Genomic DNA, 24,251 nt, shown 5'->3' with positions numbered 1-24,251 from the left:
TTCTGTCGAATCCTTTTTAATTGACCTGGCAGCAGCTAGAAGAAAATTAATGTATTTAATATAATAATTGGTTTAAAAAAAGACTTCTTAGATTATGACTTCTTTTTTAAGGACTTGTTTGTTTGATAAAATATTTAAATTTTGCTTAATATTTTATTTAAGTATTTAAGGAGCTGTAAGTTCCAAACATTTCTGTTCTGTTTAGCAGGATGGATTTGAGGGCTACTCTATATTGAGAGAGATGTGCATATGAAAAATTGAAATACCACATCCGAAAGACAGAATATTTTTATTTTCCATAGTAATGCTGACACAAAATAATGAGAATCAACAGGAACGAAGTTTCTTACTTAATTTCTTGGATATTCAATACGAAGAAACTCCGATTACTTTGATTTTTGACGAGATCTGATTGGCTTATTTGAGTGTGTGTGTGGCGTTTTTGGGATATCGTCTTTAGCCTTGAGATGAATCTGGCCAGCGTAAAAAATGAAGTATTGAGACAAATGCATTGGAAGTTTTGAATAATTTTGTTATACCTTCTACAACACGATTACAAACCGGAGTACTTAAAAGACTTTCCATCCATAATCTCTTCAGACATTTTTTTTTAAACATCGTCGTAAAGTGTCTTGTATCACGCTTTTTTACAGTTATTTTAACGGGTTATGCCAGTTGTATTCCTCCCCTTAAACAGTTCACTGTAAAACTCGCGCTTCTAGTAATGTTCATCAGAATCCCCTTGAGTTCAACTTCGGTTGTACTGTCAAGTACAGAGTTTCGTTCTTTAGCCGTACTACGCGAACGTGGAATGACTTACCACAATCTGTTTTTCACAGCCATTGCAATATTCTCTCTCCTATTCCTAGTGCTCAAACTGTGTCTTTATTTAATAAGGGTAGTAATGTCCTCTTAAGTGTACGCTTGTTATTTAAAATTTTTAAAAATTCATTTTTTTTAAAATTTTATAATGGCCTAAAACGCTTGAATAAACAAGTAGACATCGGCTTTGGAAAAAAATTAATAGAAAGGAATTTTATGTGAATATTTTCTGTAGCAAATTTAGGGGATTGATGTTTTAAAACCAGAGTTCGTAGATATCGTCAGTGAACTTAAAAGTGTCGATAATTCTCACATTTTTCAAGATCTTTTCACAAACCGAAAAAAATGAAATTCTCTTACAAATATTTTATTTGGGATCTAAAAATCTCAGTACTCTATCGAATCAAATTCAATTCGTGATAGATCCATGAAATAAAATTGCTTTTGAATTTCGTTCTCTCACGAAAAATAATTGAAAAGACCTAAGTGATTGGATGATTTCTAGGCCATGTTTTAATTTTGTAAATTAATTTGTTTCAAAAAAAAACTTGAACTTATGTGTAGTGTGCACACAAATTAAAAGAAAATGTGACTAAAAATATAAAAATGACATTTAATGAAAGTGGATAAGGTCAGTTTTGACGATAATTTAAATGAGGAATCGCTGAGAAGTTGAAGTGTCCTCATTTCAAATTCAGGAGCATAGAAAGAAAAAAAGTTATCCCTTTGTGGTTTTTATAAATGTTGTCTTGGCCTAAAAAAAACGTACAAAAGTTCTGATACTAATTAAACTTTTAGTAAAACAGAAGGAATCCTAGAAAAATTAGCGCGGACATTTTTTGCAGTTTCATTGACTCGAGTCTCTATGGAAGGGACTTTAAGTGCTCTTCAAATTATAACAATAAATCATAATTAAGCTTAACAGCGATTTAATTAAAAACCCAAAAATTTTATTTTTATTTTTAATAAAAGTCACATCTTAGAATTGCAACATTTTTTTATTTGTATTTACGATCTGTTCGTGAATGGACATTTTTTATGGATTTTCCGCGATAATTTTGTAAACAAAATTAATTTTTCAATTGACAAAAATTGAATTTGTTCATAAATAGAAATTTTATTTTGAAAGTTCCAAAAACCTTAATTTTTGAACGAATTAAAAATTGAATTTTTGGTTGAGTTTTTTTTATCGCAAACGAATTCAATTTTTTTCATTCTCCCAACCTGTACAATTTATTTGTTCTAATCTAAATTTATTCGTCTACTTTTTGTTCTTATAAAAATAGTATTTCAGCTAGCAGAGGATGGAATGTTATCAAAATATAAAACAGGGATGAAATCCTAGAATATTATTATTATTCTCATCATTTCGTACGAGTCCTGCTAAACTTACAACGCTAGTTTACATTTCACATACGAAAAACTTTGGTTCATTACAACAAAAAAAACCTTTCATCTGATATAAGTTCAGGCTGCAGGACTATACCGCATTATTCTTTCGTTTGCTATTCATATGTATTTATTTTGTGAAACAAAGCGTAAGCCAACAAAGAAAATGACAAAAAATTAATAAAATCAATAAAAACAAAATACAAAAGTACGTTAACGCCACAGGATACCCATTTTTAGTTCAGAATAAACCTACATACCTATATTTATTGTTTGATTTTGTGTTTTCAAAAACAAACACAAATTGAAAATGACCACATTTTCTGCCATTGGGTAAGGTAAAAAAACATATTTACCAATTTGTATGCTATCCGATCAATAAAAATTAAAAAGAAAAAAACGACCATTCAATATAAATATGAAGAATTTTTATTTCAATAAATATTCGCTTTTATGTTAAAAATTATTGACAATTGATTAACCTATTAAAATTATGTATTAGCTTCATTTAGTATAAGTTTTTGGTTGTTTTGGTTTTCAATATTCAATGGGATGATATAATAATAACATAACTTAACTTTATTTCAATTACAGTATTTTGTTGATTTCTTTTGATAAATTATTAAAAATTGCTATCTAGAAACAGAGTGTCATCATGTCATGTATCATTTCACAATCATTGATATTATGTTAATACTTGAGCCTTTTAATGTTAAGTGTAATCATAAGCAATAATTTTATTTATTTATTTTTGTTTTGTTTTATTTATTAAAAGTGTAAAGTAGTAAAATAATATCTGCTTAAGAAACAGGAAAGACTTTGAGATGCTTTATTTGTTAAGTAATTTATTTTAACTTTTAAATCGATACTTTTGTATATATTTCTATATTGGAAAAAACAAACTTAAAAAAGAAAGTTGTTATAACATTTTGTTTTATATTTACAAATCCGTTGTGAGCTTATTTATTTATTTTTTCTTGGACCTAATCATGCGTTTTTTGTTTTGTATAATTATTTTAAGAACAACTTGAGATGTAATAACAAAGATGTATTTTATAAACAAAACTACATCTAGCTGAAGTTTTATATAAATAGATATATTTTTGTTTATCGAAGATTTTAATTTATATACTTTACTTACATTCATGAGTATTTACAAAATAAAAAGAGAACAAAAATAATATCGCAATTTTATCTAACTTATTATTTATTCTAAAAAATTTACAAAAAAAGAAAACAAATCAATCTTCTGTAGCCTTTCAATATTTCTGGCTTAAGTTCGTCCAATAGTCCAGTATATAGTTTTTCAAACTTTTCCAACTCTGGGATTGGTCACCACTTAAGAACTAGGAACTAATTTAAATTTGTAATGTAAATTCTTAATTTTTGTTTTCTTTTGTTAAATTTTGATGTAAATTTAGATTCATAAATTTATTTATACATATATATAATGAATATGGTTAAAGATATGTAAGTAGGTTTTTATATCATATCATTTGTTTATGTTCTTTTTTATGAATGAGTGAATATGTTGATTTACAGAAGATATATTTTATTTTTATTTTTGTTTTTGTTTAAGTTCGTTATACATTATTTTGTTTTAAATATTTTTCTTAACATAAATATTATGGTGTTTTTTGAAATCTTGTTTGCCGCAAAGTAAAAATAATGATAATGTGGTTTGATAAAAAATATATAAAGCATTCAAAATGTTGCACGGCAGCATTTTTGATTGCGTGTTGTCGTTGCTACTTTTTTTTAAGATAAAAATTAAAGAAAGTTCTTCTTAGTTGAGTTGTCGAGCGGATTCCGAACTCCGTCTTTATCTTTTGTGGTTATCGGTGGACCCTTGGATTCGAAAATTGGTTTGCTCATTGCTAGGGCTGGATTAAGATCTAACATGTTTCTTGGACTCATAGCGACAATACTGGCACCAATTGGACCTATTTTTTTTTTTTTTTATTTTTTACACAAAATAGAAATTTAAATTTAATTAGAAAAACATGATATTTTTGTCTGAGGATTTTTAGAAACTAATATAATTCTTTATATGAAAATAAACATGCATCAAAGAACAAGGAACAAATGTGCAAGTGTTTTACAAGACGATAGGTATAGTAAATACTGTGCTCATTAAACTAAGGTAAAACAAAAACAGACATGCAATTTTCGGGAGCTGTTTTTATGAAATGTAGGTAACACTGGAAAATTTGAAAAGATGGTTTTCCAAATTATGATGTAAAATGCATTTTCAGCAACTCTTGGCAATATTATGATATATTATATGGGAAATACTTTTTTTTCTGAGGTTTACGTATATATATGTAAAACAAACATAATTTAAAATTGTTATGTTTTAATCTTAAATGTAAATTTATACATTTTTTATGGCTTCCTATTTTAATAGTGTTTCCAGCGTGAACGTGAAGTGTTTGTTTGTTTGTTTAGTCAAAACTGAACGCCATATCTGAAATAAAAGTTTCAAAACAATATACCACTGTATAAGGAATGCATTTTGTTTTAAATGTGAGACTTTGTTTTTTAACTAACTACGTTTAATTTTTTTTTAATAAGTTTAAATTCTATAGAGAAAATTTATGGAAGAATTGTTTGTTTGATATTTCTTAAACTAAATAAACCTAAAATTGAATTGTTAAATCAAAAACTTTTTTTTTTTTGAAAATAGACCTTCTTTCTTATTTTATTTTTTTGTTTTGGTGCTTTTACAGAATTGAATTATAGATATTTTGTAAGTTATTTTAACATACTAACAAATATGTTCAGATTAAAATAAAAATGTAACCGCAATTTATTTATTAATTGTTTTTTTTATCAAAAGGACAAAAACTAAGCCTTACATCGAAAAAAAATTTGACAATGATGTATGGAACTTTATATGTCATTAACACTTCTTTTAAAAAAAAATCCTATTTTTGACCAGACTAAACAATTTTAGGGGGGATAAAGGGGGTAAAATACACTCTTTTGCAAACCATCCGATAATTATAATTTGTTTAATAGAACTTAATAAACTCAAAATGATTGTAACACTTTTCTTAAAGTTGACAGATCTGGAGATGGTTCCATGGCTTAAAGTTTTAGCTGGTACAAAAAGATTTTTTATCACTTATTTTCATAAAAATCTTGAAATTCGTCTAGTTATTGTTTTATGCAGCAAAAAGTGGAAAAACTATGGATATCCACAATTTTAAAATAGAGCAATATTTATAGTGATATTTTTTTTTAATATTTCGTGTTTCTTTTCATTCACCGGAAACTTCTTCCGATTGGACAACAATTTAGAGAACTATAAATGTTCGGTTTTTCGATCTTTAACTGTATTTTACATATTATACTATAAAAATATAAATTAAATAAGAGTCATGATTAAAAGTTTTAACAACTCACGGAAACAACCGTCCCTTTACGTTAAAATGATAGTTAAATATTCTCTTTAATTAAATTTGAATACTAGCTTGGTGAACAGGGATTATTAAGTTTTTAAAATTCCCATTGAACTTAATTCTTCATAATCAAAAGTTTTAACAAATCACGAAAGTATTCATAAATATTCCCGATCTTATGCCGCACGTGAATTGCTTCAAGGTGATAGGAATATTTCCCCAATGACTACATTTTGACACTAGCGTGGTGAATAAAATATTTACCAGTTGAAAAATAGGTTTAATGAAGTTAAAATTTGACTTTTCTTAAGTCATAAACAACTTTGTTGTTCATTGTTCTTTTCTTTCCTATGAATTTGTTTCCAGAAAACTTCTTGAATTGGAAAGAAATTGTACTCAGAGAAGCGTGCTAAGATTTCTTGCAAAACCAATGCACGCAGTTAAAAGCTAAAAACTCTCTTTTCAAATGTCAAAAATGAATACGAATAGTGATAGAAAATGTAACCAAGTTTTGTAGCAATTCATATTTGAAAATTTGCTCGTTTTTATTCGGTTTCCTTTTTTCATGTGTGGTAATTTTATCGTTTTAATTAATGCATAGGTATTTATTAATTTTTTTGTTTTGTAATGTATTAAAATTAATTAAACTTTCTACTTTCACGACTTCACCTTTTCTTCGTTTTTAACCCTTAAAATACAACACAGCCTTTAGAACTATTAGAATTTTAGCAAACAAAAAAAAAACAAATTTTGAGCCATATTTGCAAATCGTTCAAAAATAATTAAATAAAGTATACAAAATAACACCTACCGTTCTTTACCAATTATTGAAAACAAAAACATTGTTGCAATCAGCTTTTTAGTTCCATTGGTCCATTTGAGATACAATCTTTTTACAAGCACATCACAACCAACAACACAGCCAGTGGTCTGTTCGGTTTCAAACTACAGTTTACTATTGCCCTTATGTCAAAAACTATTTGCAAGTGTCATTGTTACGAATTGTTGGAGTTTATTACAATTATTTAAGAACGAGTATTGTTAAAAAATAATTGATCTGTCAAACTACAAATGTCAAAAATAAAAATAAACGTTTTTATAACTTTAAATCGCGAAATAAATAACGATAGAAAAATTGAGGTAACTTTAACCTTGCTTCAGAAATTATAAAATGTACTAGATGTGTCATTCACTTTGACAGATTAAGTTGAGATTTGCAATTATAGTTTACTATTGCTATTACGTCAAAAATTATTTGCAAGTGTCATTGCTACGAATTGTTGGAGTTTATTACATTATTTAGGAACGAGTATTATTTAAGAATAATTGATCTGTCAAACTACAAATGTCAAAAATAAAAATAAACGTTTTTATAACTTTAAATCGATAAATAAATAACTATAGAAAAATTGAGGTAGCTTTAACTTTGCTTCAAAAGTTAATAAATGTACTAAGTATGTCATTCACTTTGACAGTTCAAGTCGAGACTTGCAGCAAATCGAAATTATTTGATACTTCAACAATGAGTTTAGGAACAAATTAGTGACGTTTTATTGTTGAAAATCGTAACAATAGTTAACCATAGCTAGAACAAGAACATAACACTGGAATACAAAACTTAAAACACACACACACGTACATACATACAATAAAGCACATCCATACATATTAATACAAGATACAACATTTAAAAGCTGACGAATTAAGATAGATACACAACATATAGTTATAGATATATAATTAAGAGGCAACTTAAAAGCTCCAGATTTTTGCGGAATCCAGAATTTAAAAAAATATTTTACGTACGGTGGACGCTGCTGTCCCATTTATTAAGAAGGTATTGTGAGATCTTCTAACAATAGTGGCCGTTTTATAAAATATGCTACAAATAACGGTTTTAGTGAGAGAAGATTTGGAGGTTTTTTGTTTTGGGAAGTTTGAGGGGGTGTTGGTCATCCTTTGGTTTGTATAAGGTTTGTGGATAGTTATTTTTTTTATTATCTGGGAGCATGTACTAATTTGGTTTGCTGGTGGAATTGGAAGAGTTGCAGCAGCGACGGTGATGGCAGCGCTGATCGTCCTACTTTCAAAGAAGCCGGCCCATTTTGCCATCTTTTGAGTTTTTGCCAATCATAGCCAAATATTCATCTGATAAATATCAAAACAACAAATCAGAGATAAAAGCAACAAAAACATAATCCAATTATAATTATTAACTTGATGTCTTCTGTCTAGGATTGGCATAACCCTGCTTTTGGTGGTCATAATATGTTGTTCGAGTAATGTGGCGTGTACTGTATATGGGTGTAGATTAGATTGTAGAATAACTTAATTTTGTGATATTTTAATGGAATTTCAAAAAAAATAAAGAACTACGGTATAAACAAAAATATTGTATATCTCCGCAAATATAAGCGTTTAAGCAAGTTCTTCGAGACACTCAAAAAGCATAGGATAAACGGTTGGTTTTGAATGTTTGCGCCTGGAGCTGGAGAGAATAGGGTTGAATTGTGTAAATTTTTGTTTGTCTAATTTATTATTCGCGTGAAAAAAATCATGTGGTAGGGTAAAAAGCATAAAAAGCCTTGAGGCTATTGTGAATCTTGTGTTTTTCTTCTGTTTTTTTTTTTTTGTTTTTTTTTTCTTATTGTTGGATAAACAATAGCGTTTGATGTTTTGGCATTTTGGCTAAAAGCTTTAAGATACGTACATATTTACACTTTTGTATGTGTTTTAATTTTTTGAATAAAGTTGTGTATGATATATACGTAAATAATAGCAATGTGATGTCATATATACATACCTGACTTGGGACTAACTAGATCTTTTGTTTTATTGTTCATCCTTCGGGGTCCTGTGCCACCTGAACCCATAGGTGGTCCAGAGCCTGGAGTTCCACAGCCACTTGCTTGTCCCTGTTGACCTGTGATAATTTAAACAGAAAAGCTACGGTCACAAAAGACATTCAGAAGTACCTAATCCTCTGAACTTTTATACGGGTCTCTTTTTTGAAGGGGATGGGTAGTATTTTGAAATATTTGTTTCAACTGGGAAATTTTGAATATAGTTAATCAACTGACTTAATATGTCCAAAATCAATATTTGAAATATATATTGATGATTTAATCATCAGATTGACAGCATATAAATTATTTGTGGATCTCGGAACATTATTTTATTTATTTCCCCTAGAACCTAACAAGAAGCACCGAACGGTGAGCTAGATAACATAGTTTAAACCGTTCAATTCTTTCAATTTTAAGCTCTCGGTTTTATTTTTTTTTTTTGGTATTATATTATGTCATTTATTTAGTAGTTCTGACATTTGACACCCGTCAAACTCAGCTGTCACTTGAAGTAAAATAAGGTCCGTTCGCATACTTTCTGTGCTAAAATTCGTAAAAAGTGATATTTTAAAGAGTGGGGGTAAAATTCTCTCACAAAAAGAAAAAACTCAAAAAAGTAAGCGAACGGGAAAACAACAAATTTGACCCACAATATAACTGTCAAAAAAAATGTAAATTTTGAAACATCATCGTTTCATTTTGTGTTTAGAATTTATTTGTTTTTTTTTTGTAAATGGATAAATTAAGACAACATGAACTTCAAGCAACAACATGCTGGTCCATTTTTTCTATGAAAAAACTTAATTAAATTGAAACTTGAAAATTGCAGTTTTTGGACAGAGTGACAGAAAAAGCGAGCAATTTATTTGCAGTTCTATCAAATTTGACACTTTTTACAAATCAGCCAAAAGAAATGTCTTGGGCTAAACTTCTTTTACGAAAAACTATAAAATATTGAGTACTCGAACATGATTTAGTTAAAGTTTGTAATTTTTCATAAAATTAGACTTTTTTAGGAAGGTACGAAAACGGACCTATAATACATCGCTTAAAAGTCGAATAACATATTAAAATTAATAAAAATTTACTAAAAAAGTGGTAACCACTTTTATGGAAGCAATCGGTAAGATTGTGGAGGAATTTAATGATGTTTGTAAGGTCTTTGTGCCTTCCTTTGAAATGCAGACTCAGAAGACAATATTTCTTCCGCAAGTGTGTTCCTGCTGATATAACCTGTACAGTCCTCAATTTTCAATGCTAAGAGGTGTGTTTAAATTTCTGCAAGGCAGACTTACATAGAATAAATTATAGTAAATGCTCAAAACTCAATTTGTAGTTAAATTGATATTATAAATATTAATATTTAAGAAAGGTAAAGAATCATGTTTTTTTGGCATTTGCATTTCTACGTGAAAACATAACATTTTGCAAAAGAAAAGCACAGAACTTAGTAAAGATAATTGTGCTTTAAATACTAGATTCAGTTTTAAAAATCTTAAAGTTTGTGAAGAACTGCTCGGAGGGATTATTTAACGATAGGTTTTAGGGTGATAAAAGTCGGCCTTTTGCGACTTACTTGGTCGGACTTTCCTTAGAATCAATGAAACCGTAATGGCACGATTTTATAAAATGGAAACTGAACTTTTGTAGACAAAAATAAATGCACAAACAAATTGACTGACAATAAAAATGGCCATCATTTGACAACCAAATTGACATTGATTTGAAAAACTTCACAGGCGGTACTACTACTATTTTTCAGTCCTTACAAAAATTGAAGAAATCTAAAAATAGATAAAGAAGAAGGTGCTCACTAGTTTTGCTGAGCAGCTTCTCTAAAAACCTGTGAGCTGTCTGACACACAAAATACGTATGATTTTCAAAGCCTATTCAAATTTGTAGAGTTCTATTTTAACATGTTCTGTTTTCGTAAACATTTCGTTCCTGTTTGTTTACTCAAAAAACGAGAACACCGAAATAAAACAATACTTTGTCAACATTTTCCTAAAAAAGGTTAGAAAAAAAACAAATCTGATTCTAAAAAGTCTTATAATATCATCTTTCTTCTCGTTTCAGAAATAATTCGTACAAAAGAAACAGGAACATTCTTCCTTTAACGAAAACGGTTTAAGCTAAAATAACTCATCTAGAAGATTCAACTAACCCAACAAATACCTCAAAGTGTTTCCAATAGTTTTCGAAGAAGAAATTATTTATTAGTTTATCAAATTACCCACATTTGTGACGATTTCTGAGACCTTGAGCAAAGTTATGTGAAAATTAGGCGAAGCAATGCTATTAGCGCGAGCCTGCTAGTTAGCAAGCGTCATGTTAAAATATTATTTACATCAATTTATTGTTGATTTTATGTAAATTATTTTTGCAGCGAGTTAATGCATCATTTACACTTTGTTTTACACAAATATAGGTATTTACATCCTATATACCTACATATGTACTAAATAGCTAATATTTATATAGTTTATACAATAGACAAACAATATTATTACTCACCTGGAAGTCTAGGTTGTTGTCGGGGCTGTTCAACTGGAAGAACTCTTCGTCGTTTCTTAGGCAACTTTGCACGAGCTTGGGTATGCGAATAGTACATCGCAAAATTACTTACTATGACCGGAACTGGCAGTGCAATCGTTAGTACACCGGCCAACGCGCACAAAGCACCAACAAACATTCCAATATAAGTTTTAGGAGCCATATCGCCATAGCCGACAGTGGTCATTGTTACCAATGCCCACCATAGACCCAATGGTATGCTATTGAAATCGTTATGCGGGTTTGTCTGTATCCTCTCTGCGTAATAAACTAAACTAGCAAATATGACGATGCCTAAAACTAAAAAGAACACCAAGAGCGTCAGCTCTTTGGCCGATGCCCGAAATGTCTGTATTAGAATTTTCAAACCCGACGAATGTCGCGTTAGCTTGAACAACCGCATTATTCTAATAATAGAGAAGAATTCTAGAATGTCAGCATTTTCAAGATGTGACGCAAATCTCTGAAGCACTAAATCAATATAAAAGCTAAGCGTTGCAATGTAATCTATGATGTTAACAGATGACTTTATGAATTCACATTTATTTGGTGATGAAATGAATCTAACCTAAAATTAAATAAAAAAAAGAAAGATAGGAATTTACAATGGAAAGGTTACATAAATATCCTACAGGATCTAAGTATTTTAATCTTACCAGAATTTCGAATGTAAACCAAGCGTTGCAAACACATTCTATGTAGAAGAATGCAATGTGGGCATTCGTTGTGGTCTTATCTAGCACCCAAGCCAAGCTGCCATTTGCAGTTCTAACGGTTATATTTTTGATAACCGGCACCCTCATGTCCGGATGGGTCTTAAGGCAAAACGATAGAATTGAAATACAAATGAAGAACACTGACACAACACCAATGATCTGAAATGAACCACAAAAAATAACATCATCTAACCACTCAAAAACGTCGTTTTCGAAGTTTTCAAAACTTACCTTTGCGGCGTTAGAACTGTAGGGTTCGTCAAAGAGCGACCAGATGCGAGGTTTCATTTCTTGCCACCAGGAGAGTGTTCCCTTGAAGTAGTCCTCTTCGAAACCAAATTTGCGAGCCAGCTCTTCCTCGGAAGGTTTCTCAGTGTCCAAATCCAGTCGATCCAATACTGCTAACGTTTCTTGCGTATCACGATGCTACAAATACAAGTTCAATTAAAAGTCTTCTTCATTTCTTAAAAACCTCCTTCTAACCTGAGTATATGTCATCCAGCAACATGGCTCAACCTGATTAGAATCCAGGCCCCAGAACTCCAACTCCTCCTCGAAAAGAGGGCCACACACATCAGTTGGATAATGCAGTTTGCCAGTCCTTTAAAAAAAATCAATTTTAAAACCACAAGTACTTGTACTCAAAAAACAAAACTTACCTATAATAATTCAATACTTGGGCAAATACTCCAGGATGTCGGTCGAAGAAATACTCATTCAGTATAGGATCATAGTTGGCTAAAGCTTCTGTAAGTCTAGACAGCCGGGTGGCGGGAATCTTTTTGAGGGTAGCTTTGTAGGTTTCATGACGGATTCCGCCCACGTTGAGAACAACGCGGTTTTCGGAATCCATATTAATAAGATTCATTGCTATATTTCAAAAGGAAAGGGAAAACCATATTAAGGCAAGTAGCTTACTTTTTTAAAAATATTGATACACGTACTACGGGTCATACCTTTCTTGGCGTATTCTTAGCACTTCCAAGTCTCAAATCAAAACAAAATCTTAAAAATAAATAACAAATTACATAAATTAATGTAATTCGCGAATTATTTAATTTTATCTTGGAAACATTTTGTAGCGTGTTCAATTGTGGATCTAAAATGAAAATTCAAAAAAGATATTGTTGCTATTTTGTGTTGTAAATATTTAATCACTTTGATAATACAAACCAAAAAGTTTAAGAAAAACCATAATTATTTAATAAACATGAAAAAGGACCAAGCAAATTATCATAACACTTTCTTAAAAATATGATTAAAATATTAAAGGACATTTGGTTTCAATTAAAAACTTAAAGAGAGGAAGTCTTGAAAGTTTCCTGTTTGTATAAGTTCTTAATTAAAATGTTAGACTTCGGTGCATTAACGATAGCTTTTCTCCTTAACTGCTACTAGGTATTTTGTTAAAAGTGAAAAATATACGTTTCTGCGGTATTTATGGTGCATTTCCACTTGAATTTGAAATAAGTACATTAAAACAAGGTATACGGACGGCTGGCTGGTTTCAATAAGAGAGGACTGCAAATTTTTTTATTTTAAATTTCAGAATTCTTCGTCGTCGCCAAGTGAGAGCTTTAAGACTTAAAAATATTTGGCCTTGTAGGAAAACTACGTGTGATTCGGTCATTTACCAATAACTATTCCAGTCCATGTTTTATAACCATGAAGGGTTTTAAGATACTTGTGGTAATTAATTAGAACTATTCAATTTTATCTTTTATCTTGTATTTCTTCATAGCCTAAAACAGGTCAACAATTTATAAATTTTGCAAATCATGATGACGATATATCCCTGATTGTGAAGGCTGACAAACCAACACTTCCTAGCTTCCTAAAGTGATGACTGAGACAGACTGAAGAAGCTTCTTTTCTTGTTATATACTTAAATGCACTTACTACGTGCATATATATAACAGTCTTTGTAATTTATATATTGTAGACTGTTTTGATAGAGAACCAAAGTATTGGCAAATATTTTGTTATTGTTCTAAAAATAGTCAAATGATTTAAAATTAAAATTCAAAGGCTTTTGTAATTTTGAACTTTTGTAAGATAATTGAAAAATATAGAAGAACTTTTCACATGCAAAAGTCATTTCACCTGTCAATTCAAATGGCGGGAAAAAATCGACTGTATTAGTTGTTTATTTTGTACTATGTTTTCTTAAGAAACTTTACATAAGAAAACAAAGCAATAACAATTTTTCTGTTAATATTGAATTGAAAATGGTGAAAGGTGAATAATGAGTACAGGCAATGACATGTGTAGGAATTTGTCAAAATCTGATAGTTGATGTGATTTTGTGTTGGGTTATTGTTGTGACTTATCTGTCAAACTGATTTGAATCTTACAACCATGGTCATGATGAAGACTTTTGAGACGACTCAGTTTGACGTCTCATTATGTACTTTAATCTCAATTAATTAATACACAGAAATAGAGCTTTGCAATGGAAATTTGTATTGTTTTTAAATGAGTTGGAACGAGAAGAAATGATGTGTTGCCAAATTACTACGTTTTTCAACCAGAATTGAAAACTCGAGCTGTAATAGGATCGGATTGTTAACCCAGGTTCATCGTTCTTTAAGTTAAGAGTTTCAATTGGGGTTGAGTTGAAATTATTGGATTTTTTTCACAGGGTTATGGTTACATTGAAAATTCTGTCATTGACAAAAGTTTGATTGAAACCCATCATTTTAGATTAGAGTTGATCATTGAAAGTGAAACTGATAGGGCTAAATACAAAGAAAATAGAACACATTCAGTGAAACGATTTTGTTCCGAATTTGATAAAATTGAACTAAGGCAATAGTTCTGGAATAAAGTACTTTTTTTTTAGTTAAAAAATATAAATCTTAGGCTTGATTTGAATACCATCCATAACAAATTAAACTTTCTTAATCGCTTTTAAATCTTATAGTGAAGGGTTCAATGTCGCAAACCAATGACTGCTATTTTATCCACTCCGCTAGCTCAATTCAACATGAAAAGCATGTTCAAGCTAACGTCAAAATCACCAAAATCACATATAAACGTAGTAAATTGGTGCTGTAATGGCACAAGGAGATAAAAAACAAATCTTTTGTTGTCAAAAATATATCGGTTTTGGTCGATCACAAACATATTCCACTTTTAATTATCTCAGATAGCCTATTGGATTGCAAACCGAACGTTATCAATGAGTTCGCTTCAAGCGATTTAAACCATGTAATGTCTTAACAAAAATTGTAAACTTTTTTATAAATCTACCGCAAATTTTATTTTACTTTCATTGTGTAAATATTTCATTTCAAATCAGCGAAGCAAAGGGTTAAGCTTATTTTAAATTCTCTCATTACAATTTGTATATGTTTGAAATTTTCTGCGAACCGTAGAAAAACATTTAATTGGAGGAATAAATAGAACTGTCAAATTAATGTCAAAAATATGTCTTTAGCTTTTGAAATATAGCTAATTTAAATTTCTTAGACTTTTGAGAAATTTCTTAGACTGACAGAGTAGAAGAATTAAATATAATCAAAAGTTATAGAATTCCTGAACCAACACTCAACTGAAATTTGTATATTTCGTTTTTTCTTTTTGAATAATTCTATTCTCAAAGTTTTGACAGGTAAAGTGCGGAATTAAGTAAAAATTTTTGTTTATATTCCCATGAATACAGAAAACTTTGCGATCTTAGATTGATATGTGGCTTTGTCGTATAAATCTTGATTCTTTGAAAATTGTCGAAGAGTCTAATGGTTTGAATATTATTTTTCTTGGAAAATTATATTTAGATTTTTTATGTCTGTTTTATAACTTGAATTCTTTAGGTTTCATTTAAACTTCTTTTTTTTGGATCTGACAGCAAATTGTAAATATTTTGCTTAATCAAACAAACCTTTTAAGTCAAACGTAACAATATTAAGACAAATATTTTCGAAACTGAGGAGTACAAGGCTTAAAACTCAAAATATTCTTTTCAGAAATGTAAGGCACAAAGTCTTCTTCGTTATCATAGCGTCGTCAAATATTTTATTTCCATGCGGGTTAATAGAAATCAATGTTTTAATCTATAGAAAACTATTAGTTTCTAAAATGTCGTCAATATGCAACTTTTTTTGAAAATAAGCTCAGAATAAACAAGACACTTGTGACTCGTCGATAAGAGAAAATGTCACAAATTGTCATTTACCTATAAAGTACAACCATCGGCACTAATGTCAAAGGCTAACAACTCGTTTTATATCTTGTAAAATTTGGTTATTATAGTGAAATCTCAAATAACGAGTTCCAGAGAGAAATCTTATGAGAAAGTCTAAAATGTTTGATTTGATTTGCCATTTTGTGATATAAATTATGGTTATTAACTATAAAATCTATAATTTTATTGACATTTAAGGTGTCTATAATTTCATTGACTCAGAAACATTTTCTTTTGATATTTTTGATAGTCAAGAAATTTTAATTTTTACAACTGACATTTTGACTGTACTCTTTTTTTAATTCTATAATTTTCTTCTTGAATCCAGCCTTTATGGTTCATTCATTTCAAAGTGAAAGTGAATGATAATTGATGTATACAAATGTAGGATTATTATTTGAATTCTAATGAAAGACGAATGACAGTTTTCTGAAAAGTACTTTTTGCTCCAATTAATAAACACATAATGTAAAGTAAAAGTCACACTCTATCAGACGTCAACAAAAAAAAGTGAAATCAAATTGCGTTCACCGAGTAGGTTCTTCAAAATAACTTAAATAAACATTTTACAGATTAAAATGTCTACATTCAGATAAACACAATGTCATGTTTGACATCGAGCATCAATTATATCATAATCATACACACTCCTATGCTTTGCGGTCGCTCGCGTTCATACGGAGATGATAGAAATAGTAACGCAATTATTTTTATAAGCCATATTAATCCGGCTATCTTTTCATAACAATTTTTGCACTGTGCATCACATCACATATGGTTTACCGCGTGCAATTTTCAAAGCTCACATAAAAACGTACGAACGAGTACAGTGAAATCATCATCTTTTTGAACTAAACTAAAAGTCTAGAGAGCAGACATGCGTACACAAAAGGATGTCCTGATGTCTTGTGTATATTTTTCCGCACCAAATATATTGTTTACATGGCCACAAGAGATGAATGCACCCGCATCATCTTCTTCTTGGTTCGTTCCTTGCAGTCATTATATTGACATCGACATGACATTTGAAACTGCCTTTCTCCTGGATGATTATTATGAAGATATGAACAGACACTCAAAATCAACAGTTTTCATATCAGAAAAACCTCAAGCCAACCGCACAACTCGGTCTATCCACTTTTTACTTTTCAAACACAAATTCTGATTTTGAGTTCTGAGTGTCTATAAAAAGGCAAATAGACAAATTTTATAAACAAACCAAAACATCGAACGATGTGAGGTTTTCGTTTTCGAATTCAAGAAATAGCACTTTGTGTATTTTGAACAATCCCACTTCTGATTCTGATTGTGAGTCTGAGAAGTGCCATGTTAGGAACTATACACATGTCGATGTCGACTTCGCTTGTTTGGTGAGAAATTTATTTCAATTATAGTGTAATGCACCCTTCTTCCTTCTCCGTGTTTGTGGGGCCATCACTTTTACAACACGAAACATCGACGTCGGTATGGCAGGTAAAGCGCGAGCGGGTGGCGGGTGGAAGAATGCAAAGCTCTTGGATCGATCGATATATACAAAAAAAGGCGTATTTAGAGTAAAAATTATGTGTTCCCTTTTGTTTTTTTGGCGTAAGGATTAAAATTAAAAATTGCAAATTATCCTTTGATTACACGACTCAGAGAATTTTGTGTTTTGGAAGCGGAACCATAGGAAATCTAGAGTACTTTTTTGTCCATGGCATTTATGCAGGCAGTGTGTAGAGATTTTTTAAAAACGAACGAAAATCTAGAATGTTTAGGGAAGTTGGAAAAGATGTTTTTCTTATTTTTATTTTTGCAGGCGTTTTACCACATCGATTTTTCAGACACACAAACTCCAGGCACATCACTCACTCACACGGTCTTGATATGGGTTTTGGTTTTGTTAACTTAAAACTTAACTTATAGTATATTTTCGTTGTAGAAAATATCTTTTTTTGAGAATTTGACGGGAACACTTGACTTTTTTCTTACATTTTCTTTCATGTAACGTGATGATTTTTACTTACACGTCGTCGTCGTCGTCCTGCGGAAAATTTAACTTCAAAAGGATCTATCCGAGGAACAATACTTATACGGAAGCATTTTAATAAATAACCAGGGGTTTTCTAGGTGTCTACACGGTTTTTGTTGGTGTTTTATTTTGTTTGTAATAATTTTAAGTAAAGGATTATAAGCAAAAAGGATATTCTAATATAAAAATTATTCTACACACAGAGGAAAAATAATAACGACACAGACAACAGTTGAGTTCACTTCACCAGTAAAATACCACCCAAAACAAAAAAGAATTCACTCTTCTGGAATGGCAAACTGAGCAGCAGCGTTGCGCCGGGACCAGCGCATTAAAGGAACGTTTAAATGGCGAAAAGCTCCTAAATCGACTGATTCTTCCATGGGGCGCACATTACTTTATGCGTGTGAAAAGTTCACAGTGTGGATGTGGACCAACTACCCCACTGACACTGTTTTTTTTTCGTTACGTTTTTTTGGGGAGGGTGGTGCTGTTTTTGTGTTTTGGATGTACTTCTACTGCTCTACCAACAACAACTTTAACCACAACAACAAAAATAAGGCAGTCATTTCCTTCTTGAAAAGTTTATTCGCGCCGCTCGCGGAGAGGGTATGTTAGCTTAATCCAGCGCAGGGTGCTGATGTGATTATGAGTCAATTATAGGAAATAAAAACAAATAAAAGAAAGAAGAAATAAAATTTTAAAAAAATGTTTAAATTAAACGTATGCATGAGGGATGACGACAAAGAAGAAGAGATTTTCGTATAAATTATGATTACAGGTATTTTCTAAGAAGTTAATTTTAAAATTGAGGTTTTATTTCATGTAAACATTTTTGTTTTTTTTTTTTCACTTTCAAAAAAATAACCAAAGATGCAAGCTTTGAATTATAAGGAATGTACCAACCAACCTACACATCAACTTTTCATTTGAGTTTTTGGTTTTTTAGATTTTTTAAGTTTTTTTATTTCAGCTTTAATTACTCGGGCACCTGTAGGCACAAGTGAAAGAAATAATTAGGCTAATCTCAGACTGTGAGAGGAAAGAATAAACACTTTTGTATACAAAGAATTAAAAAAAAAGAAAAACCAACTTAACGCGCAAGAGTTGTGGCGGTGAAATTGGAAAATGTGTGTACATTATTTTTTAATTCCGTTTTTTTGTATCTTTTTTTATTTTGCGAACTTTATTAAGTGTTGAGATGCGGAGATTTGTTTTTTCTATAATATTAATCATACAAACTTAATGTTGTTTTTAATCTTTAAGAGCACATAAAGGTGAAATATTTTTATTTTTATTCAAAATGTTTCTAAGAAAAAGATCGAAGGTGTTCACTGAGGCGTATGCGTGATTATTTTTTATTTCAAATTTCTATTTAAACTATTTGAAATATTTGAAACTTTTGAAACCTAACCGTCAGCTATTGTTTATTGAAGTTTGTAAATTTGGTGCTGTATTGGCTCGTCGTGTAAGCAGATGACTTCGAAATAATCAGTTCTGAAGTTTGTATCTGCTTCGTTCTGTTCAACAGAATTCTTATAATACTGTTTGTACTTTTTTTCTTAAATTACCAGTATTTAGGTGCCTTGAAGTTGAGGTCACTCCATTATTTTACAAACCTTGTGTGAACAATGCCTTAATATTTGACATTTGATCCTTTTATATTAGGTGTTTTTCTAGATTTTTTTTAATAAAATAAAACAAAGATGATTTTTTTTAAATTGGCATTAAATATACTTTATTCAAAAGGCAATCTTTAATATAATTTCTGTCATATGACCACCTCGGCTGACTCGGACGTGTTTTAATCGGGATGCCCATTTTTCGATGTTATTTCTAACATTTGTGTCCGTATTTTGGCAAAATAATGCGTCTAATGTACTCTTTCAACTGGTCAATCGCTCCAAGCTTATCGGTGTAAACTAGCGACCACAAAAAATAGTCAATCGTCGTTAAATCACAGGATCTTGGGGACCTATTTACGGATCATTGATGTGACACTATGCGGTTACCACAGGTTTCTTTAATAACATATATACTTTGTAGCACAAACTGTTGAAACCACAACTCCTGCACTTCATGGTTCTTTAATTAGTAATCATGGGTCTAAGGCGACCGCCATTAAATGCAACTTTCTTGTAAGCATCGTTTTTGAAGAAGTACCGTCATATTACTACACTTACTCATAAAGTATATCAATCAGTCAGTGTCAGTTGTGGATGTATAACGGTAACTCAACATACACTTGAGGAATAACATCACTCCGAATACGGCAATATTATTTATTGACTCTATATTCAACCAAAACTAAGCTTCATTGCTAAACAAAATGCAAACGATACTTGTTCGTACTTCGAGCAGAACCACAATTTCTCAAAATAAATTTGCACAGTTTGAAAACTTTTTTCAAGCCTTAGTCTCAGTCTTTTCATGAAGAAATGCAAAACCAAAACAAGGCATCTGACAAATTTGCCGCCAGTTAAAATAGTGTTGCCAGCTTAAAGTTCCATACCTCTAAAATAACACAATCTATTAGAGGAACAAATGGCATTTTCCTTTTTTAGTTCAGAGCTGAGCACTGAGCAGAGTCTAAACGAACAGAGTAGAGTAGCGTATGTTCAGAACTCTCTGATTTAATTATGAAACAACTTGAACTTTAGTACTAAACTGCCAAGGTTTGTTTTTTCTAAATTATCTTACGATCGACGATGATTTGTTTTAATTTCCCGGCTTTCAAATATCAAATTGTTTATGCTCAACATTTTACTCCGTTTACTCTGTAATTTTATTCTGAGCTCACAGAGCTCGCGGTGAACATGTTCAGAACTAAAAAAGAAACACGAATTTGAAGTTGTGAACGATCAGAGCTCAAAAAGAAACACAATTATTTTTTTGACAGTTCGAGCTCTGCTCTGAACTAAAAAAAAAACGCGAAAAGTATTAGATTTAGCGGTAGGTGTGGATGTTTTCATGAACGTCTTTCTAACTAAGACCTGCGGCGTAAGACATGCTAATCATATACTATGGTTACAAGAGAAGATCAAGGAAATGAATCGAATTGAGATTTCGATCCATGTACATGTATATGTTGGCACTGAATCGAGGAATCGAATTCAAATGGAATCGAAGTGACACTTGGGTTTTATTTGTGTGCGTACTGCTACGTGAATAATTTCAAACAAATTTAAAATTTTATAACAATGCTCTCAATACAAAGAAGTGCCCCAAATCAAATTAAGCTTTAGAAAAAACAAGAGGGAAAAAACTTATAGCACGCACACAAGCCAAAGCTCACACACCAATAACTCGATTCCTCCATTCAGGCTTACAAACAAATTTTCGATTCGATTCACATCTTACAAGCATCTTGTTCTAAGCAAAAAGACTCCATTTAAATGGAGTATTTTGGTTCTAAGCTGAATTTAATTTGGCGCTCGTCTTTGTGTTTAGAGCATTGTTCAAAAATTTTAAGTTTATTTAAAAATAGCAGTACGCACACAAATAAAACCGAAATGTCATTTCGACTCCATTTGAATTCGATTCCTCGATTCAGTGCCACCATATACCTGGAACGAAATCTCAATTCGATTCCTCGATCTCGTCTTGTAACCAGGGTAAACGGGATTGGATTAAGTAATCCTATTTCGATCCGATCCAGGTCTATACGGCGCTAAATCCTGATTCAATTCTTCTTGAAAACGCGGTAATAGCGATCGAATAAACGTCAAATGACATCCATATTGTTTGACTGTATAAACAGAAAGCGCGTAAAGTAATGTAAAGTAAGAAAAATTTAAGTTTTTAGTCCAGTACTCGCTTGTGTACGAAGATAAGCCCAAGACGATTAACGACATGGAAGAGAATATTTGGCGCATTATTGCTGACATACCGCACCAAAGTGGCCCCATACGTCAAAAATTGGTCAAAATTTGAGCCTCTCTGCTGGAATTTATTCGCCACAGAATTAAATTGTGTGCATTTTATTTTTTCTTGAAAACTAGACATCTTAAAATGGACAGGTTCAGACGAAATATGGGACTTGAAAGTTAGGCAAGTTTCTAGTATCTGATTGGCCAGCTGCCAAAAAATACCTTCCAATTAAGGCAACTTTCATGGAAAGCTGACTGGAAAGTAAGTCAAGACTTAACTCAAGTCTACTTCTATGAAAATGGGCAAGTTCAGGCAACATAAGGGACTTTATTTGCAGTCAACTTCATTCTTTCAACGTACGTATTGACCAAGGCAACTAGTGAGTTTTTCAAATGTCATGAATTTTAAATTCAGAACTTTACTTCGCAAAGCTCTACCTTAAGTTCACAGTACAAAAAGTACCAACAAAATTAGTGTCTACAAAAAACTTCTAAGGTAAGCTACAAGTTCTGCACGATTTGTATTTTGTTACCTTGGTCAAAATTTACGTTCAAAGAATTCGTTGACTGCTAATGAAGTCCCTTATGTTGCCTGAACCTGCCCAATAAAACATAAATCAAATTACAGCTGTCAAAAAGACCAATTCCAAAAAGTATTGCCAGATTGAAAACTATACGTTGTGCAGAATTGGTGTATTCATTAATGCAACAAAGCATGAAGACGATTGTACTAAGGCATGGATTATATTTCAATTCCTCATATGATTCCAAAATAATTTCAATAAAATCCAACTTTGATTTAATGAATAATTTTACTTTATTGTTGCTTATATAATGAACAATATTAAAAGATGCAACTTAAATCGACTTAGAATTGGTGCGTTTCTTATAAAATTAACTTAAAATCGATTCAAATAGCTTTAAGGTCCTTCAAAAATATGAATTGTGACCGGTCATCTTACTTGGACTCTTCAATTTCACAGTTAAGGAATAGGAAAACCTTGTCAATGCGATACTTTTGTCAGTGTTGTATTCAGTGTTTGGTAACAAATTAATTATTACCATATTCGATCGAATTATAACTCTCAATAACAATATAATAAGAATTTTTATTAAAAATACCTTCCTTATTGAAAATCTATACAACTATTTCCTATATCTATAAAACATGTACCCTAAACTGCGATAAGACTCTTCATTATATTTTCTACCAGCATGCGTTCCATGGAACTCATATCTCTGAGTTCACACAGTTCGTCGATGGCATTTCCCAGATCGCTCTTACTGTCGTCATGCCAGGCAGTGATCATATCCGAAAGTATACACTTCAAATCGAAGGAAATTAGTTCCATACAGTCCAAGTCGTGACTATTGCCCTTTTTGAAATTATAATAGTGCTCGACGAGTTTGATGTGTGAAGGCGATTGTCTTGATGGCGGAAGATTCAATATGATCAATAGCAAAAGTCGACAGATCTCGATTTCTTTAAGCAAATCCGAATAGAGATGTTGCTTTTTGCGCTCCGTCAGATTATCGTAAATATCTGTGAGTCTCTCCAATGCTCCCAAATAGTCACCAGTTTCGATGTTCTTCTTTGCCGAGAGTTCAAGATCAAATATTCTATGACTTGGCGAAGAAAATGTACTGGTTCCATCGAAGTTGCTATTCACTTCTGTTATTTCTCGGATTATTGCCGCTTTTAGAACCCCATCATCTGCTACTCTCGAAAGTGCCAAGTAATAGGACTTTAGGGCACCCTGTGAAAATTTAAATCAATTTTGTTTTAAACTTGTTTGATAATTTCACAAACTTACTTCGCGATATTCTCCTTTGTTGGAACGCATTTGTAGGTCTTCGGAAAGTTGATTAGCTTTTAGGAATGCTCGAGCAGATTTTAAATAACAATTGATTTCCGATAAATTGTTTCCTTGAAGGACAGAAAGCTAATAAATAATCCTCAATTAAATTTTCTATTTAAAAATCTACCATTGCTTTGTTCACATTTGGCAGATCCAAGGTAGCACATAGCAGCGTATTGATAAATGCCAGCATCTTCAAACTTTAGCGATAAATCATTGAAATCGTTCAAGACTTCGCATACATTTGGTGCAAATCGTCTGTAAAAAAAGAAGGTTGGAATATTATTTTGCTTTTAAAAGCTTGTTGTTGATATGGATTCTTACTTGAAGACTACTCTATCAAACTTTTTAAGCTTGTTCGAAGCCTTAAGATACTGATCAATTAAATTCTTTGGGTGAGATTCTAATGTTTTCTTCATTTTTTCGAAGAAGTTTGAAAATTATAACAAAAACAAGGATATTTATAAACAAATACACAAAGTCCCAGCTGTGAAATGTTTTTTATTTGGGAATTTTTGACAGTTGCTTAGAGACAATCAATTGCAAGGAAAGTATACCACGGCTGTCATTCAGTTTTGCGAATGGGCTGAAAATCT

General features: G+C 31.2%; 2 protein-coding genes across 10 annotated transcripts; both read right to left on the bottom strand.

Moving 5' to 3' along the window:
• Positions 1 to 2,617: 2,617 nt before the first annotated feature.
• LOC129949511 (potassium voltage-gated channel protein Shaw) lies at positions 2,618 to 18,573 on the bottom strand. 9 transcript variants are annotated; one of them, XR_008782040.1, is made up of 10 exons: positions 17,923 to 18,573; positions 12,675 to 12,829; positions 12,390 to 12,600; positions 12,214 to 12,331; positions 11,962 to 12,156; positions 11,671 to 11,889; positions 10,976 to 11,582; positions 8,419 to 8,538; positions 7,422 to 7,763; positions 4,013 to 4,154 (listed from the first exon to the last, which is right to left on the bottom strand). XR_008782040.1 is itself a non-coding variant. In XM_056061024.1 (9 exons), the coding sequence occupies exons 3-9, from the start codon at positions 12,596 to 12,598 to the stop codon at positions 3,982 to 3,984; spliced, it is 1,641 nt and encodes a 546-aa protein (XP_055916999.1). In that variant the 5' UTR covers positions 12,599 to 12,600; positions 12,687 to 12,829; positions 17,923 to 18,567; the 3' UTR covers positions 2,618 to 3,981. The 9 variants fall into 9 exon arrangements, 7 of the variants coding, with proteins under 7 accessions (XP_055916999.1, XP_055916998.1, XP_055917000.1 ...); XR_008782041.1 differs by lacking the exon at positions 7,422 to 7,763 and adding an exon at positions 4,592 to 4,678 and having other exon boundaries at positions 4,020 to 4,154; positions 17,923 to 18,572; XM_056061024.1 differs by lacking the exon at positions 7,422 to 7,763 and having other exon boundaries at positions 2,618 to 4,154; positions 12,687 to 12,829; positions 17,923 to 18,567.
• Positions 18,574 to 22,971: 4,398 nt separating this feature from the next.
• LOC129950832 (uncharacterized) lies at positions 22,972 to 24,169 on the bottom strand. The gene is made up of 4 exons (XM_056062751.1): positions 23,980 to 24,169; positions 23,783 to 23,913; positions 23,611 to 23,723; positions 22,972 to 23,553 (listed from the first exon to the last, which is right to left on the bottom strand). Exons 1-4 carry the CDS (start codon positions 24,072 to 24,074, stop codon positions 22,972 to 22,974), a joined length of 921 nt encoding a protein of 306 aa, XP_055918726.1. The 5' UTR covers positions 24,075 to 24,169.
• Between the last annotated feature and the right edge of the window lie 82 nt (positions 24,170 to 24,251).

The sequence above is a fragment of the Eupeodes corollae genome, chromosome 3, assembly GCF_945859685.1.
Source record: "Eupeodes corollae chromosome 3, idEupCoro1.1, whole genome shotgun sequence".
Taxonomy (NCBI): domain Eukaryota; kingdom Metazoa; phylum Arthropoda; class Insecta; order Diptera; family Syrphidae; genus Eupeodes; species Eupeodes corollae.
This window is presented reverse-complemented; position numbering and strand designations above follow the sequence as displayed.

What these genes read in the sequence shown, in the direction of transcription:
- LOC129949511 (XM_056061023.1), bottom strand. An exon ending in ACAACAACCTAGACTTCCAG is followed by an intron (nt 8,539 to 10,975) that starts GTGAGTAATAAT and finishes AAATTATCACAG; the next exon opens with GTCAACAGGGACAAGCAAGT. An exon ending in TCTAGTTAGTCCCAAGTCAG is followed by an intron (nt 4,155 to 8,418) that starts GTATGTATATAT and finishes AAAAAAAAATAG; the next exon opens with GTCCAATTGGTGCCAGTATT.
- LOC129950832 (XM_056062751.1), bottom strand. Translation starts at nt 24,074, where the DNA reads ATGAAGAAAACATTAGAATCTCACCCAAAGAATTTAATTGATCAGTAT. An exon ending in TTTGATAGAGTAGTCTTCAA is followed by an intron (nt 23,914 to 23,979) that starts GTAAGAATCCAT and finishes CTTTTTTTACAG; the next exon opens with ACGATTTGCACCAAATGTAT. An exon ending in CAAATGTGAACAAAGCAATG is followed by an intron (nt 23,724 to 23,782) that starts GTAGATTTTTAA and finishes CTGTCCTTCAAG; the next exon opens with GAAACAATTTATCGGAAATC.